This window comes from Bombus pascuorum, chromosome 7 (assembly GCF_905332965.1).
Source record: "Bombus pascuorum chromosome 7, iyBomPasc1.1, whole genome shotgun sequence".
NCBI classification, from domain to species: Eukaryota; Metazoa; Arthropoda; class Insecta; order Hymenoptera; family Apidae; genus Bombus; species Bombus pascuorum.
Window position 1 is genome coordinate 5383792 of NC_083494.1, and position 18796 is coordinate 5402587.

General features: G+C 39.0%; 1 protein-coding gene across 1 annotated transcript; it reads left to right on the forward strand.

Annotated features, from left to right (window-relative positions):
• The first annotated feature begins 5672 nt into the window (after positions 1 to 5672).
• LOC132909091 (jerky protein homolog-like) lies at positions 5673 to 7124 on the forward strand. Its single transcript, XM_060963680.1, has one exon. The coding sequence runs from the start codon at positions 5673 to 5675 to the stop codon at positions 7122 to 7124; it is 1452 nt and encodes a 483-aa protein (XP_060819663.1).
• The last annotated feature ends 11672 nt before the right edge of the window (positions 7125 to 18796 follow it).

The following is an 18796-nucleotide window of genomic DNA, read 5'->3' on the forward strand; positions in this document are numbered from 1 at the left end:
AATGTTTGCAGAAAATATTTCCCCGAACAACGGATGTATTTATAGATATATCTTTTGAAGAAGATTAATTCTTCATAATAAAAACTCTTTTAAAAAACGTTATATTTTGTAGCTTTATTATCCGCGCAGATACGTAGGATATACTGCATATGAAAAATTAGCTGTCACATAACAGTGTAAAAAGGGAAGGAGAACCCACACGATACCTCAACAAATGTTGAGTAGATAGCCAATAGTGTAACATGTCCAATATTATTCTGATAGAATTACAAATTTAATTTAAAATTCCACGAATTTTAAACAGATAAAAAATCAGACGATGGAAGTTGACGACTTGAAACTGTTCGGTAAAAAAAACGAAATAGGATCTAATTCTTACTGCTTGCACGAATCTGGATTTAAAGCTGGGAATTGTCAAAGTTGTTCGTAGCGCGAGTATACGCTACAATAGTTGATATTTATTAGTGTAAATAGAAAGAAGAACATAATTGAATGTGAATGAAAATTATTTCCATGAAAATAGCCATGTTTAGAGACTGTAAGCATATATATCTGTTCAATGCTGAGATCCTAGAATGATAGGAATATACGCTTACTCAAACACATTCCATAACTTTATATAGATTTTATAAAGTGTCAGCTATTTATTAATAATAAACATGGGACTTGCTTGGTACAAGTATATTCCTTGTTCCAGTTTCAAGTTGGGAGAATATTTAATACTAATTTTGACGAGAATTAGAGAGTTAATAGTAGAGATACATATTTCTAGCGTAATGTTGAAACTATAATAACAATATCAACTTTTTATTTGAATTACAGCAAGTGGCCGACTACTTAAGCATATAGTAATGTATATACTTATGGTAGCGTATATAATTTGATTAACACACTGGATCCAAGTAGGGAGGACACATGTCGATGCGTATCATTGATAACTGGCCGATAGCACGAAATGGTGTCAAATTGAGTCTTCTAAATAGGATTCTCCTATAAAGCATATGCGCTTTAATAAAATAGAGAATAACATCAGGATTATTTTAAATTTTTATTTTCAAGATATCTGTGTTTAATGATCGCAACTTTAGTATTGCTTACTTTCTGTCGAAAAATACAAGGTGTTACTATTTAGTATGCTTCACTATTGAGAATGACTTTTTTTGAGAATGAAGTTCCCAGAATGACTTTTCTGATCGGGCAAGAAATACAGTCTTATCAAAATAACAGTCTATATAACAGTCCATATAACAGTCTATAATATAGTCTTATCTACAAAGAGATTAAATTTCACGAGCCTATGATATGCCGTTCGTTGCTTATGGCAAAATCTTTAGCACGCCCACTTTTCCCACTACCGCTTTTTCTAATAGAACTTGAACCTAAAAACAACAACAAGGAAATTTTCTAAATTAAAAAAATTCTAAACACAATAATTACAGTTGAACCACCCAGACACAAAAAAGGCATACCACAATGTATGGGGTGTCAACAATATGGACATACAAAAAACTACTGCAACAGAAACCCGGTGTGTGTTAAATGCGCAGAAGAGCATCTAACAATGAACTGGAATTCCCATATACGGGAAAAATAAACGATGTAAAGTGCTACAATTGCAGTGGAAACCACCCAGCTAACTACAACGGCTGTACAGTCAGAAAACAACTTCAACGTAAACTGTCTCCGCCGCTGCGAAGCAGGACATAGAATAACTATCACACACAACAAGACAGCGCAGAAACTGCGACGTCAACAAACGTACAGCACGTAATGAATATCAACCACAATAATACCAACATCTCTGGTAGTCGAAGCTACGCGCAAGTAACCAAACAAATAACAATCGTAGACAACCCAAACCAGAACAATAAGATCAATGACGCTACAGAAATCAAAGAACTACTAAGGCAATCCATCAAAAACACTGAAATGCTAACAATAATAATAAGCGAACAAAACGCAGAACTCAAACAGCAAACGCAACAAATCACAGTTATGTTGCAACTTCTAACAAACATGCTAAGCAAAAAATAAAAATGGACATGCTTAAAATAGCAGCCTGGAACTCTAACGGCCTACAACAAAGGGTCCTAGAAACTAAAACATTCCTGTATCACAACAACATCGACATACTACTCGTATCCGAAACGCACTTCACAACAAACAGTTACATAAAAATACCGTACTACACCATAGACGATACCAAGCGCACCTCAGGAAAAGCACACAAAGGGACCGCAATAATAACAAGAAACGACATTAAACACCATTTACACAACCAAGTTAGTAAAGAATATATACAAACAACCACCGTTACCGTACAATCTAGCAGCAGCTATCTACAGCTGTCAGCAGTATATGTACCATCGCGACACAAAATTACAGCACAAATATGGGAAGAGTACTTTCAACAATTAGGCGACAAGTATATCGCAGTAGGAGACTACAACTCAAGAATCACTATACCTCGGGGTAGAACCCTGGAAAAACACATCAGAAAAAACAACCTCAATATATTATCCACAGGAAGACCGACATACTGGCCGACAGACCTGAGCAAAATCCCTGACCTACTTGATTTTGCAGTTACAAAGGGATTAAACGGAAATAAAATATATATAGCACCCAGCTTCGAGCTTAGCTCCGACCATACACCCATAGTAATTACATACACAAACAAGCCAGTACTTTACAACAACTCAGAGACACTATGCAATAAATCCACCAAATGGCAAACATTCAAAGAAATAATGGAGAGCAAAATCAACTGCAATATCCCATTGAAAACACCCGAACACATCGAACAAGCAGTAACAACTCTTACAGAAACTATACAAGGAGCAGCATGGGCAACCACTATACCTGAATCAACCTTTAGACAAACAAAAATAATTCCACCAGACATCCTTGAAAAAATCAGAGAAAAAAGAAAAGCGAAAGCAAAATTGCAAAAACATAGAACAAAAGAAAACAAAAAGCGCCTAAATAAACTTGCAAAGGAAATAAAAAACAAAATAAAAAAAACACAACAACAACGAAATCACGAAGTTCATAGAGTCACAATCTGCACACGAGAACTACAACTACTCACTATAGAAAGCCACAAAAAAAATAAAAAAGACAATAAAACTAGTCCCAGCAATCAGAAAAGCACACAACACATGGGCAAGAAGCAACGAAGAGCAAGCTGAAGAATTTTCCAACCACCTACGGAACACATTTACACCACACAACATCAATAACAGCAATCTCAATTGTCATACGGACGACGATGCGCTAACCACTAGCACCCCAACTAACAAGCAATACACCATACCTAAAACAACAGCACAAGAAATTAGAAACTTAATCGAAAAAACAACAACGCACCAGGAATCGATCTAATCAATGGTAAAATCTTGAAAAACCTCCCTCCAAAAGCGATCACTATAATATTCAATGCAATACTAAGAATCCAATACTATCCTAAACTATGGAAACAAGCACAGATCATAATGTTACCTAAATCAGGCAAATACCCATACCAAACAACATCTTACAGACCAATATCACTACTTCCCGTGCTTTCAAAAATACTAGAAAAAATAATATACGCCCGACTAAAATCAACAATAGAGAAGGCAAAATTAATAACAGATCACCAATTTGGATTTAGAAACAAACACTCCACTATAGAACAAATACACAGGGTCGTCAATGAAATAATACTAGCAATAGAAAACATACTATATTGTACAGCCCTCTTCATGGACATAGAGAAAGCATTGGACCAATTAAGCCACGAAAGCCTACTACAAACAATCAAGAAATAATTCCCGGAGCAAATATACCAATTAATAAAATCATATCTAAGCAGCAGAACCTTCGCAATAAAAATCAAGGATGCAGACTCCGAAGTCAAAAACATCAAGGCAAGGGTTCCGTAAGGAAGCGTTTTAGGACCAATACTATACACACTATACACGTCCAACATACCAACAACTACCAATAGCAAAATACTGACATTCGCGGACGACACAGCCGTACTAGTCAGGCACACTAACCCTGTAACAGCAGACACAATATTACAAAAACACATCACGTAAATAGAAAAATGGCTACAAGACAAATTAAAGCTAACCCCAACAAATGCAACCACATCACATTCACACTGCTAAAACAGACACCAACAAACATCTTCCTGAACGGCACGCAGATAACACAAACGAGGCAAGTCGAATACCTTGGACTTCACATAGATACACACTTCACATGGGAAAAGCATATCAAATCAATAATAGACAAAATACAGACTGCAAGGAGACAAATGCACTGGCTATAAAACCGAAAATCCAAATTAAGGACAGAAAACAAACTAAAAATATGCAAAACAATCATAAAACCAATCTGGACGTACGGAATTCCACTATGATGAAAAGCAGCAATGTGCCATATAACCAAAATTGAGACAATACAAGCTAAAATTCTTAGAACGATAGTAAACGCCCCATGGTACGTTAGCAACGAGGATATTCAGAAGACCTGGGAATACCAACGGTCAAGGGGTGATTAGTAGAATTGCAAGAAGGTACAGAGAAAGAATAGCAACACACCCGAACCGTTTGGCAGCGGAAACGAGCAACATAACACTGTAAGAATATTAAAAAGGAAACAGCCAACATATCTCATAAAGGATATAACCTAGCAAACACGAAGATGGTACCCCGTTGGGGGTAGCCACCAGCATACTATATTTTTATTTGTTATTTTGTTTTTTTTTAATCACTAAGATATAATATTTTACCAAATGTCCTTCTGGACAAATTGTAAAAATCAATAAATAAAAAAGAAAAAAAACTTATGAAAAATAGTTGTCTACTACCTGTATGAAGACCCTACATATGTAACTCACATATGTTTAAATTACAAAGTAGGAATTATTTGCTACGAGAATAAGATGGACCAAAACGTCTAAAATGAGTCAAACTAACGCTGGTAGTAATCATTTTATGTAGGAAGTATGAAACGCTCTGTTCGTCAATTCAAATTTTCTAGATAGAACTTACGTTGAAGTTTCTACGGAGACAGTTTCTGTTATCAAATTACTCGATATTAAGAATAAAGCACGATGACAACATTACAATTCATTTTTAACTCGTTTATCTTCGTAGTTAAATTTATTATTTTTTCCTTTTACAGAATTACGCAATAATATTCGAGCATGAAAAGAACGTTTGGAATTTTCGTAGATACAATGATTTGTTAGTCTTCTTAAAACGTTTATCCTTTATAGGATGGGCAGACGTATAAATTTAGTTACAGAAAACCATTTATTTATTGACTATTCGCAAATAAAATTGTTCATATTATTCTCATAATAATCTCATAATAAATTACTATTTCCGTGTTGCCTGCTTCTATGAACTCTTGGCCGAATACTATTTGTTATTTTGATACACATACAGCATAACCTCGATTATACATTGGGTACATACATCACCCGAACGTTCTAACACCAGAATGTTGTATAATTCTCTACAGTGTATTATACATACGTATATTCCTATACATGTATATAGATCATATAGTATTTGTTTCCTCCAATCAAAATTGTCGACGACAACAACTGTCGAAATAAAATCGCGTCACACTATTTCTATGAGGTATTTACATTCGAAACGTTCCAAACAATAATGGAGGGAAAACCTCGGTTAGTGTTTTCAATTGAAAAAAAATACGACATCGTTAGTATGAGAGATAAAGGTGCGACTCGAAGAATGATACAAGAAAAGTACCATAATGTTACACAATCCATCTTGGACAATATATATGTAGGACAGGAAGTGATTAGAAGACTATTCCACGCCAAGAAATTGAATACTAGCCATTCTGGAAAACGTAGATGGCTACATGTAACGGATATAGAGAGAGTTGTTTACCAGTTGTACTTAGGATGTAGGCTAAACAGAATACAAATGACAGACGAAGAGATACGGAAAAAAGCTCTGGAAATTAATAAAAAATTAAATGGATCTCCTGATTTTCATGCCAGTTACCTTTGGTTGGATAACTTTAAATTCCGTTACCATCTCACTGAAAATGATGTCAAGAAGGATCTTCCAATTCAAAATGTAGCTACAGCTGAAACCTTCAAAATTCATTTTAAAAAACTTCTGAAAGACGGGGAGTTCGCATTGGAGAATGTTTACAATGTCGTTTACACAGTAATATTGTGGAAAGCAGTACCGGAAAGAACTTTGATTTTTAGCCATGCGAAAAAAGTAGGAAAGCAAGAAATGTTGGAAGATCACGTTACTGTACTTCTTTGTGCCAATGCTACCGGATGTCACAAGTTGCCGGCACTAATTATCGGCAGCGTTGCGGAAACTCTACGTTTATACAATATGAATACAGATGCCTTCTCGGTTATCTACAGAGGCAACGCCCATGGTTGGATGAACAGAAATATTTTCAATGAATGGTATAGGAACTATTTCTTACAATCAGTTATAAAAAGGCAATTGAAGAATGGACGCAGGCAGAAAACGTTGTTGTTACTAGATAATACTAAGTTAATTCACGATCTCAACGATCTAAATGGAAAAGATGAATTCGTTACAGTTACAAGTATCCCACTTAATATATCACCACTCAGACAACCAATGAATTGTGGAATAATTGCAAGTTTCAAGCGAAAGTACCGAAAAGAATTGATGCAAACATTAGCTACATTACCTTTCTGCAATACGAAGGATGATCTGATAAACATGCATGAACAATTAGACATGTGGGATTGCTGCCGCATTGTACATGCTGCTTGGGCTTATGTCGACAATGAAATACTGAAAAATGCGTGGGACAGTCTTTTGAAGTGTGATATCGTGTGGAGTGGGCATTACGCATTAAAAATGAAATTTGACGCAGTTAACACAGTTGAATGGTTCAATCGCTTACCTGGATGCGAACGGTGTGATAATGCCACTGTGTTAAACTGGTTTGAATGTGATGACGTATCTGAGATAATGATAAAGATATTTACCAGCAAAGTTATTGAAGATTTTGAAAACAAATCTATGAACCCAGTGAACACAAATATCAACGATGAAGCTGGGCCTTCTCATTCGAAGATTCCAAGAATGAGTTAACATGGTTTGAAGCACAAAATGAATGTAACTCGGAGGAATTACTTATATTAAAACATGTATATTGAAAAGTATATGAAGAAATATAATATGATTTAGCTATAAGAAAATTGTGGAACGCGTACTATTTGATGTAGCGTTTAATTGTTTGCATGTACCATTTGGTTTGAAATATATGGCACACAGTACAGAAAAGCTATTGCTCTGTTATTCAAATACATTTATCATTATTATTTCCGATAATCAAGGTTCTATTGTATATGGAAGACAAGGATGGACGCGAAATGGTATCCTTATATTTACGTCCTCTTTGACTATTATATTTTCAATTTGACAAATTTGAGTTAAAATAACTGTTAAATGAAATGTTTATAGGAAATATCGAGATGGATCGATTAACGTATTAAACAAATATGTTGTCCCACAAAAAAATAAAAGAGATGATGATGACCTTAAAATCATATTTGAAAAATGTCTTCCTGAAAAAACATTATTTACCACTGCGTCTGCCCCTCAAAATAGCATAACCTTGCTGTGCGTAGTTCTTTTCATAATATTAATAACCAAGATATTTGGGTGTTCCAATTTATTTGTTCTATTCTGTATATCAGCAGATATTTATCAGTGCAAGTACCTACCGAAGCCTGTAAATATGCGACTATACTGTGCAAAAGATGAATTGTAACTAAATTTATATTTATGAAATCATATAATATGGAAAGAAATACATATACACAAAGAGGCTTCCTTTTTCCTCTTCTGTTTCGCTTATTTTTTATAATTTGTCTCATTAAACGGGAAAAAAACTTTAATTAATAATCTGAGTACAATTATTGAGAATGGCGACCTCGCCGATGTACATGACTTTGAGATGTGTTAATGAAAGTAGAAGTGCTAGTGTAAGATTTTACTATATTGGGGAGCACGAGGCAGTTGTGGGTTCTCAGGGTGTAGGACCACGCCCTGGGAAACCCCGATGGATCTGATATTCTCCTATAGCTAGGCAGTGGCTGATCGGTGCCTAAGCGCCTATCAGTTCGTCGATCCGGCACAGAGATTTTCGAAGAAGTTGGTGGGCCCATACCTGTCAAGTCCACTCACCTCGCCTTCTTGTGGGACTCCCTGTCATCCCGCGCCGACTTAGTCCGGTGCGGGGTGCGAAAGAGTGAGTGGTACCGGAACTGGAACTTCCGTTGACGACTAGGCCAACACACATAAAATAAAGTAGTGGATATGACTATGAAAATAACAAATAACGTTTACGGTGCAGGGGTGGGATACCGATGTACCGGCGCAGCCGCGGGTTGTAAAGCGGGTCCCGTTGCGTTGTCATCGAGTAACTGTTTCCGTCCGAGGGTGGACCACCAAGCCTCCGGACACGTTCAGGCGTCTGCTGAAGAAGATAGACAACCGATGAGGCCCCGGGGAATGCCGGAGAGTCATAAGGCAACCAATAATAACCCGTGAACTTCTCGTTATGGGCTGCTGTTGTGGCGCCGCGGCGGTTGGGGGGGGGGGGGAGGTCCGACGACGAAACAGACCACAACGCCACCGCCATTGGCGAGGGCGCCAGACGTAGAGGATATCAGGGTAGCACAACCGCGGGGGATTCGGGCCCGCTCTATTGGCCGGTCGCAGTAAGAGGAAGAGGAGGAAAGCGGGATGCGGGGCGGACACCGATATCGACACCGACAGAGGGGCCGCCTCCGCCACCGATCCCCGGCCGTTGGAGACGGTGGCGGAGCTGTCGCGGACGAGGGTGGGATTCTCAACCGCTGACCTCGGGGCGGAGATTATGAGGGTGATGGAGGAGGTCGAAAGGATCGTCTCCGTCAGCGTACCAACTGCTCCGGAACCGTCCTGGAGAGACGGTAGGGCTTAGAAGCAGCCCCGTCTGACCTGAGGCGAGTGAAAGCCCCTGCCAGGCCTACCTACCCAAGGTAGCAAGAGTACTGGGTGCCTTGCGCGTCGGTTGGGCGTATCCCAACCCCTATGGTCCTAGGGGACCCGGGTCATGTATGATGTCCTTATCGAGGTAAGGATACCCGTAGAACATATAAGACTACTTGCCCGCTTACCTGCGGGGTGTGGTGCGGGCCTTCCTCCGGGACCGTACTATCATCTCCACCGGGCAGGGAGGAAGGATGATGGGGAGGGCGGTGTGCCGTGGTGTCCCGCAAGGTCCGGTACTGAGCCCGTTGCTGTGGCACATCGCGTACGACTCGGTACTTCGGGCACCGATGCCCCTAGACTCGGCGCTGACGTACTACGCCGACGATACGTTGGTGTTCGTATGGGGCTCGACATGGGGCAGGGCGGTCCGTCTGGCGAAACTGGCGGCCTGCGCGGTCGCCGCCATCAAAGGGTTGGGGCTGGAGGTGTGCCCCGAGAAGTCCGAGGCAATGTGGTTTTACCGGAGGGACGCCTTTGGCGGACTATCGCCTGAGGTTGGTGGGGCCGGTGATCGGAGTCGGGGCCAGTATGAAATATTTAGGACTGACGCTCGACAGCCACTGGATCTTCGACGCTCACTGTGAGCGTCTAATACCATCGGTCGAGGCGACGGCGAACGCCTTATGACGTTTGCTGCTTCGGCTGGGCGTGCCCGGTGTCGGAATGCGTCGGCTGTACGCCGGCGTGGTGCGGGCAAGACTCCTCTACCGAGCTCCGATCTGTGCAGAGAACCTGGTGACCAACAGTCGCAGACTCATGGCGATCAAGAGGTTGCACAGGGCGGTGGCCATCGTAATAGTGAGGGGTTTTCGCACCATTTCGGCGGCGGCAGCAGCGGTGCACGCAGGGCTCCCCCGTTCGAGCTGCAGGCCCTTAGGCAGGCGAGAGCTGCTCGACGGATGGCGCGCCGGCCTCAACACAAAAACGGGCACGCCTGGGTTAAGGGTCCTTGCGGCCGTTCTTCCAAACTGGGACGTTTGGTTGAACGGAGGCGCACCTCCCCTGACTTACAGGACGACGCAGGTGCTCAAGGAAAAGGGGCGGCCGCGCGTTGTCACTACTGTGATGCAGATGTGGGCTTGGCACAGCACACGCTGAAACATTACCCGGCGTAGGCGGTGCCACGCCACTCTCTCACGGTGGAAGTAGGATACGACCTCTCGCTGCTGGCGGTTCTTGAGGCATTGCTGACGAACGAGAGGTGCAGGAAGGCCGTAGCCTCCTTCTGCGAGCTAGCTATGCTGCGGAAGGAAGCAGCGGAGCGGCTAAGGGAGCGGGATTCCCATCCCCAGACGATCGACCGCCGGGGGCGCTGCGGTGCCCGTGGACGAGTCGACACGGGGCGCGCGAGTTTCACCGCGACCTCCGATAGGGGTTGAAATTAGGTGCTGGACTCTCCAGCATCCGGGGGTCACCAAACAGTCCGGTTGGGGACCCGGACGGCCCCCGGGGATGGGACGCGTCGTGACGCCGCTCTTCTCCCTGGAAGCGGCGGGTGTCTGGTGCGGATTTCCTCCACGGAAAAAAATGCGATAGCCATCCACATGTTATTTAACAGTTAAACTAGAAAAATTTCAGGAATGTCCAACTGGACAAATCTTTCAATTCCGCAACTTACTTGTTTCGATTCACCTTAGTGTATCGTTAGCAACGCACATTTCTCCAACATCTCCGTGTTTGATTCCTCGCTCATCGTTTCTGAAACTCAGTTTTAAATTTTCTACACGAACGGTTCTGTTAAATAGCTGGTTATCTATTTTTTCAATCTCAGCTCGAGCCCCAAGAATAATATTGACCACTTTATTTGATAGTTATTTATAATGATGAAACAGGAAACTATGATTACTCAATTAGAGCTATTTCCTAATATAGTAATGTAATACAACTAAAACAGCTAAATTGGTATAACTAATCAATTTCTAAGTAATAATTCACAACTCACAACAATCAACAACCAACAACTCGCAACTAACTACTCACATCTCGTAACTATCTCCAACTAACTAACTCTCTCCTCCAAAACACCCTTTTTTTATTGACACCATTTTCGAAAATTTTCGAAGCAATTGCATCGAGAACATCAATATGAATTTGACACATTACATCAAAATTGAATTCAAGTTACTGACCGATGTTGATATATTATTGTTCGTTGAGTAGGAAACACGCGGATACTGAATCAATATTCGCATAGGTACGACCTCTCGAAAACAAGTATCTATCTACAGATGATTCATCAGAAACGTAAAATATTTAAGAGTAAAGGACTCTTACTCGAAGAGCAATGACATGGGCCGAATTCAAATTGTATGTTGTTGTAAATAATTTACGTTTCGACTATGTTTCAATCGATGCTGCCCGGAGGTTTTCGATGGATCGGCGATATTAATTGTAATGTAAATTCCGCTCCACTGTATGAGTCAGAAGATACCTCTTAACGGTTGAGTTGAAGCATCAAGGACAAGGATAAACAGCAAAAAAAGACTGCTCGGCAACAGACGATAATAAACTCCAATATGTAACAAATTACACTTATTTGCAACAATGTTTTAAACGACGGATTGAAAGTGACAAAAGTACACGGTATTTTAGTGTTTCAAGAAGCGAACTGTTCTGTAATTACAAGGATTTATATTGCAGACTTTATATGAACGCAACCAACGATTTTTCCAAGAATTTATTTAAATTAATGAATAACTCGGTCTTTGGGAAATCGATGGAAAATGTACACAATCATACGGACGTGAAGATATTCACTCGTTGGAATCGTGCTGAGCGATTGATCATTGGACCAATTTTGTCGCATATTTCAAAATTTCGTTCACGGATGCGGACAGTTTGATTTAGGAGCCTACGCGCGATAACCTATGTGATGTTATGAAGCGGAACATGCGTCAGTTCGTCACGAGTGATTACGCGGAAGAAAAAGAGTACTGTGTTCTTGAAACGAAAAAGTGTACCGGGCTGGACGAAAGACAAGAAAAGTGGTGCGGTTATAACGGAGTTTATAGGACTGCGAGCGAAGATGTACCCAGTTCATGTTTATTCCATGCAGAAATATGTAAAAAAGTAATGAATGGTATTAAACAAAACTTTGATGCGTAGAATATATGTTTCAAAGATTGTATAAAATGTCATAGAATGAACATGGAATAGAATCGTATCTCAGAATCGTGTAAAGCCTATAATGTGTGAAATAAACACAATAAACTTAAAGGAATTACATCTTAGTTTATTCGATGATAAACGATATATAGTACCAAATACACTCGCGTGAAAACATAACAGTATCGTGAAAAAATGAGCACATAAATTAATAATGTTAAAGATGTATCAAGATAGACGAACGTGTCTCTCATCGGATGCTCATTTAGATGTACACGTACGTCTATCTTAATACATTTTTAATTTTATTAATTTGTGTTCACATTTTACATACATGCGTATGTATCTCAACGTACATCTAAACGTCTATAAGTCGTGTACACGTTCTAAAATGTGTGACCGCTCGGTACTCCGTACAGTAATAATTTTCCTGCTCGGTGGCATATATGTATATATGTGCACAGCATATATGTATTTGTGTGTACGGTATGAGTTGCGAAAGAAGCTACTGTGGTGCGTATGTAGCGTAGGAGTATGTTGCCGAAATATATTCTGCAGGAGTATAGTAACGGGGGATAACAGAGTTCCAAATGAAAATTATTTTGTTTTGCTTGCAACGCGCATGGATGCGTTTTTGCAAAATCAGTATCGTCATCGAAGTTCTTTCTTTTTCCGAAGAACAAAAATTGCTAACAATGTAATTGGGCGATAACATTTTGGCTAAATTGAAGCAAAGGGGGGTCTCCTTCTTTGTACATTTTTCGATAAACAGCGAAGCTACTATTACTATCGTAGTTTTTATCTAGGCTGCCGATTTTTATGCATTTATAAGAAATTTACAAATACAAAATTATGCACGATGCGTATAATAGGAAAGAATATATAAAGTATCTTAAGTATACTCCTTGCTATAATACTTGATACGTAACCAAACATTTTTTGTACTAAGCTTTCATCTTTTCAATGATAATCCCAAAAATATAAATTTACATAAGCATGTGTCATCTATTTATTATTTATGAACTACTCGTCGTGATAACGAATAAGAAGAAACTACATAGAAATTTGTGTTCGAAACAGTGCTTTCTACAGTGATTTCAATGAATGTCGACGACTTTAAACTGTTCGGTAAAATAAGTAACTCCATCAATATAAACTTTTTCGGTAGAATAGAATCTAATTCTTACTGCTTGCACGAATCTGGTTTTAAAGCTGGGAATTGTCAACGTTGTTCGTAGCGCGACGCTACAATAGTTGATATTCATTGGTGTAAATAGAAAGAAGAATATAATTGAATGTGAATGAAAATTATTTCCATGAAAATAGTCATGTTTAGAGACTGTAAGCATATATATATCTATTCAATACTAAGATCTTAGAATGATTGGAATATGCGCTTATTCAAACACATTCCATAACTTTATATAGATTTTATAAAGTGTCAGCTATTTATTAATAAGAAACATGGGGCTTGTTTGGTACAAGTATATTCCTTGTTCCAGTTTCAAGTTGGGAGAATATTTAATACTAATTAGGACAAGAATTAAAGAGTTAATAGTAGAGATACATATTTCTAGCGTAATGTTGAAACTGTAATAAAAATATCATTTTATTTGAATTACAGCAAGTGCCCGAATACTTATGCATATAGTAGTGTATATATTTGTAGTGGTATTCGACAGTAAACTTTCCAACGGTTTCTGTGGCTTGCTACACAAAGACCCTATTCTTCGGATAAAATCATAGCCAGATTTCGATACATCCTCGCGGAATACTTTCAGCTAGCCTAAGGAGCCGCAATAAATCTTAGGATTTATTCAGACAAGGTCCTCCAATGTGGCAAGCAGTTTTTCTCTTAGTAGTCCCTAAACCTATCACGTCCTATAAGAAGATACGAGAAATCTGCCTTGCTCACGTACGATGCTCTCCACTAGTGAGAGCAGGGACAGTTAGCATCCTTTTTCAACCATCAACTCAAGAATTAGCCAATTAACAACGGCGTCCATTTCCCTCACTTTCTGAACCAAGGCTTTCCTTAACGAATCCGATGATCTCGCATCTTAAGACACACCTCAACATAGTTTTCCCTCGCGGTATTATCATGACGAAAAGTCACTCGTTACATATCGGTCCGAAGTAATCGTAAGCAATTGATAACAATAGTTCAGAGTTTCTCGCCATCTTATGCAATCATCATCCGAACTTATAGCGCGAATCAAAAACGCTTCGACCAGAAGTCGAACTTGTAATCGCGAATCGCGAACCGCTACTAGTAATATCGCGAACCGCTAATTTAATAATCGCGAGTCCTACGCTGTGTACACCTAGATCATATTATAATAAATTTGTTTTGTTAAATTTACTCAAGTGTTTATTTCTCTCACTATCACGATCCATCCCCTCATATTCATGGTGGTGTATATAATTTGATTAACGCACTGGATCGAAGTAGGGATGGACACATGTCGATGTGTGTGTTTATATTCTCCTAAATCTGGTGATCATCGATAACTGGTCGATAGCACGAAATGTTATGAAATTGAGTCTTCTAAATAAGATTCTTCTAAATAATGACCTTGTAAAGCGCCAGACTGAATATGCGCTTTAATAGAATAGAAAGTTTAATGATGGCAACTTTCGTATTTCTTACTTCCTGTCGAAAAAGACAAGATGTTACTACATAGTATGCTTCACTGTTGAGAAAGAATGATTCGCAGAATGATTTTTCACTGTCATCTCAACAACGTTGCAGCGATCTGGACGGGCAGAAAATACAGTTTATAGTCTTAACTATAAACAGATTAAATTTCGTGAGCCTATGATATGCCGTTCGTCGCTTATGGCATCTATCTTTATATCTTTTTCTTTTTATATTTGCGTTTAATTTACAATCAATTATCGTTAGAGGATTTTAAGTAAATTTATCTGGCGTGATATTGTGACATGATCAATAAGTGTTTATAGTATGTTTGATTCTATTTGAATCTAGTGCTTAGATCTAAGGTGTAATGTCATTTTAGTCTGCGGATCCGTTCCGACGTGTCGAGTAGTTGAGTAATTACAGGGTTTTGGTGGTTGTTAACTCTTGTGCTGTGTCTATTGCTGAATTTGGATAATTCTTCTTTGACTGTGGGTATCTTGAGGTCGTGGTGCATCTATTAGAGATCTTAAGGTTTTCGATTGGAATCGTTGGAGAATTTCTATGTTGGAATTACTTGCTGTTACCCATAGTTGGATTCCATAGGTCCAAACAGGTTTTAATATGGCCTTGTATAATGTAATTTTACTTTGCGTGTTTAAGTTGGAACGTCGACCGATGACCCAGTACAATTTTTTAAATTTTGCTTTGAGTTGTTTGATTTTATCTAAGATATGTTGTTTCCATGTCAATCTTTTGTCCAGAGTCATGCCCAGATATCTGACTGACTCTTTATCTGGAATAGGTATGTTGTTTATCGTCACCCGTGGGCAAGTTCGTTTTCGTAGCGTGAAAATTACATGGCTAGATTCGTTTTCGTTGACTTTGAAGCGCCACTTGTGGAACCACTCTTCCATAGAGTCGATGCCTCGCTGGAGAGTAGAGGAGGCAACTGTCGGGTCTGAGTGTGAGGCTAATATGGCTGTATCGTTAGCAAATGTCGTGGTTACATCTGTCGAAGTTGGTAAGTCTGCAGTGTAGGTGTTGAACAGCAGGAATCCGAGGACACTTCCTTGAGGCATGTCAGCTTCTATTGGAAATGTTGAGGTTATAGCGTCTAAGTGTTTTAACATGAATTGTCTATTGGTTAGGCAGGATTTTAGGATGTAGTAGTAAGTGTGTGGTAGAGTTTTCTTTAGTTTGAACAATAGTCCTTCATGTCATACTTTGTCGAATGCCCGTTGAAAGTCTAGAAATACCGCAGTGCAATATTTTTTCTTTTCTACGCCTTGGGTGATTTTATGAGTTATATTGTTCGAATCGAGCCTATCGAGGTTATTCATGCTTTGTGGACTGGGAACTGGAACTGGAATATTTTGGGAATGTTCATTATGGATTATCGGTCTGCTTTGTACTCCTTGAACTACCTGTGCGCAGGAGATTGAAAGAGTTGATAGTTTTTGCGGCCTGGGTGTTGGAGTCGTGAGGTCCTTTCTCTGGGTTTGGGGTACTTGTTGTTGTATAAAATCTTGTAGGCTTAGCAGCCTTTGTAGTTCGCTGGGTGGTCTTCTTGACAGTGGATACATTTCGTAGGAATTTCTGCTGATTTAGTGCATTGATGATTGTTTGAATATCGAAGACGTCATCGATGAAGATTGGTGGGGGAGGAGGAATTTTTTGCTTTTTTTGGCTTGGTGATGTTTCTATTACGTCCATAGAGTCGTGTGTGGATTCTAGTAGTTCGAATCTGTTGTAAGTGAAGATATTTATATTTTTGTTGGGTGAGTCTAGCTTGCGTTTTTTGTTATCATTTTTGTGGTTCGGAAGGTGGTATAGTTTGTCCGTTTGCCACGGATGAGGGAGAATAAAGCAGTTATAGCTTTGTTCCAGTGAGCTAGTTCGAGGTATTTGGGCCATCTTCGAACTAGTTATCGAATAAGTTCCGAATAAGTTCCATTCTTATAATTACAGAACAGTGAGCTATTTCCCAAACAACGTGTTTAAGTTTCAAATAAACAGATTTGAACTTACGAAGTAGGGAAGTGACTTTCAACACTGCAAACAAAAAAATTAACATACACCACAGATTATAATTGTATTACGACTCCAATACGTTTTATTTATTGAAAAACATCTTAGGAGCGGGAAATTAGGGTTCTAGTACTGGTACACCTGGTCATTGATGTACTTTATTACGTTGGTTATAAAAAAAAAAAAAAATAGTAAAATTGTGTATCCTTTCATTTTTCTCACATATTTATCATTTACGGGAAAAAAGCTGGCTACTACTTGTATGAAGACCCTATATATTTAATTTTCATATGTTTAAATTACAAAGAAGGAATTGTTCGCTACGAGAAGAAGATGAACCAAAACGTTTAAACTAACATTAGTAGTAATCATTTTATGTAGAAAGTATGAAACGCTTTGTTCGTCAATTCAAATTTCATAGATAGAACCTACGTTGAAGTTTCTACAGAGGAAGTTTCTGTTTTCAAATTACTCGATATCAAGAATAAAGCACGATGACAACATTACAATTCATTTTTACATCATTTATGTTCGTAGTTAAAATTATTATTTTTTCCTTCTATAGAATTACGTGGATGTATTCGAAAAATAAATCCATGATAAGAACGTTTGGAATATTCGTAGAATCAATGAGTTCTTAGTCTTCTTAAAAAGTTTACCGTTTATAGGATGGACAGAAGCATAAATATAATTACAGAAAACTATTTATTTATAAACTATTTGCAAATAATATTCTTATTATTCTCATAATTATCTCATAATAAATTCTCATTTTCGTCCTACTTGCTTCTACATATCAACTCTAGGTCGAATATTATTTGTTATTTTCATATACTGTGTAATCTCGATTATACATTGGGTACATACATCATCCAAACGGTTTATCATCAGAATGTTGTATAATTCTCTATAGTGTATCGTACATATGCATATACCTCTATACGTATATAGTTCATATACAGGGTGCGCCGTTAGAATTCGGACAGAATTCAATTTGTAGTTCCCACCATATTAGAATTCAGATGTTTGTGCTGATTGACTCTGAAGTTAGTTAAATATGTCAATAAGTCTTCTATAACCTCAAAATGACAGAACTCGTTAAGCAAAACCCGGAATACGATAGAAGAGCGGCGATTATAGAAAGTCTTCGCGCCGGGAGAACGCCGGTCGAAATTATAAAATTCTTTAGCTACCCAAGATCGACGGTAATTTAATTTTGTTGTGGGCAAAACCAAATTTCCAGCAAGTGTTCACGTTTTGAGCGTTGTCTCAAGTGAGGGCGACGTCATGCCTCCGCACTTCTTCCAAAAAGGCGAAAGAATCACAAAGGAGGTTTATTTGGAGGTCCTGAAGACAGTAATAAAGCCGTGGATGGAAATTACGGCTTCTGGAAGGCCGTATTTATTTCAACAAGATGGCGCACCTGCTCACACAAGTCATCTTGTTCAAAATTGGCTCTCTGACAATGTGGACATGTTTTGGTCGAAAGATTTCTGGCCTCCTAACAGTCCCGACCTAAACCCATTGGACTATTACGTGTGGGGCGTTATCGAGAGACAAACTAATAAATGCAGGCACCCCAACGTCAACTCCCTACGAGCTGCTATCGAGTCAGAATTCGCGACAATTAAACGCGACCAGTTGAAGTCAGCGTGCTCGCGCTTTAGAGCAAGAATAGAGCAGGTCATAGAGGCAGAGGGTGGTTACATAGAATAAAAGTTCTCAGCAAGGACCCTTTAAATGAGATATAACAACATTTTCATGTGTTTTTGTGTATTGACTTAAATAAACAACTTTCTGCACAAAACTTCTTTTGTCCGGATTCTAACGGCGCACCCTGTAGTATCTGTTTTCCCCAATCAAAATTGTCGACTACGATAACTGTCGAAATAATATCTCGTTACATCATTTCTGTGCGGTATTTACATTCGAAACGTTTCAAACAATA

Excerpts from the sequence above, each read along its gene's own strand:
- LOC132909091 (XM_060963680.1), top strand. The coding sequence starts at position 5,673 with ATGGAGGGAAAACCTCGGTTAGTGTTTTCAATTGAAAAAAAATACGAC.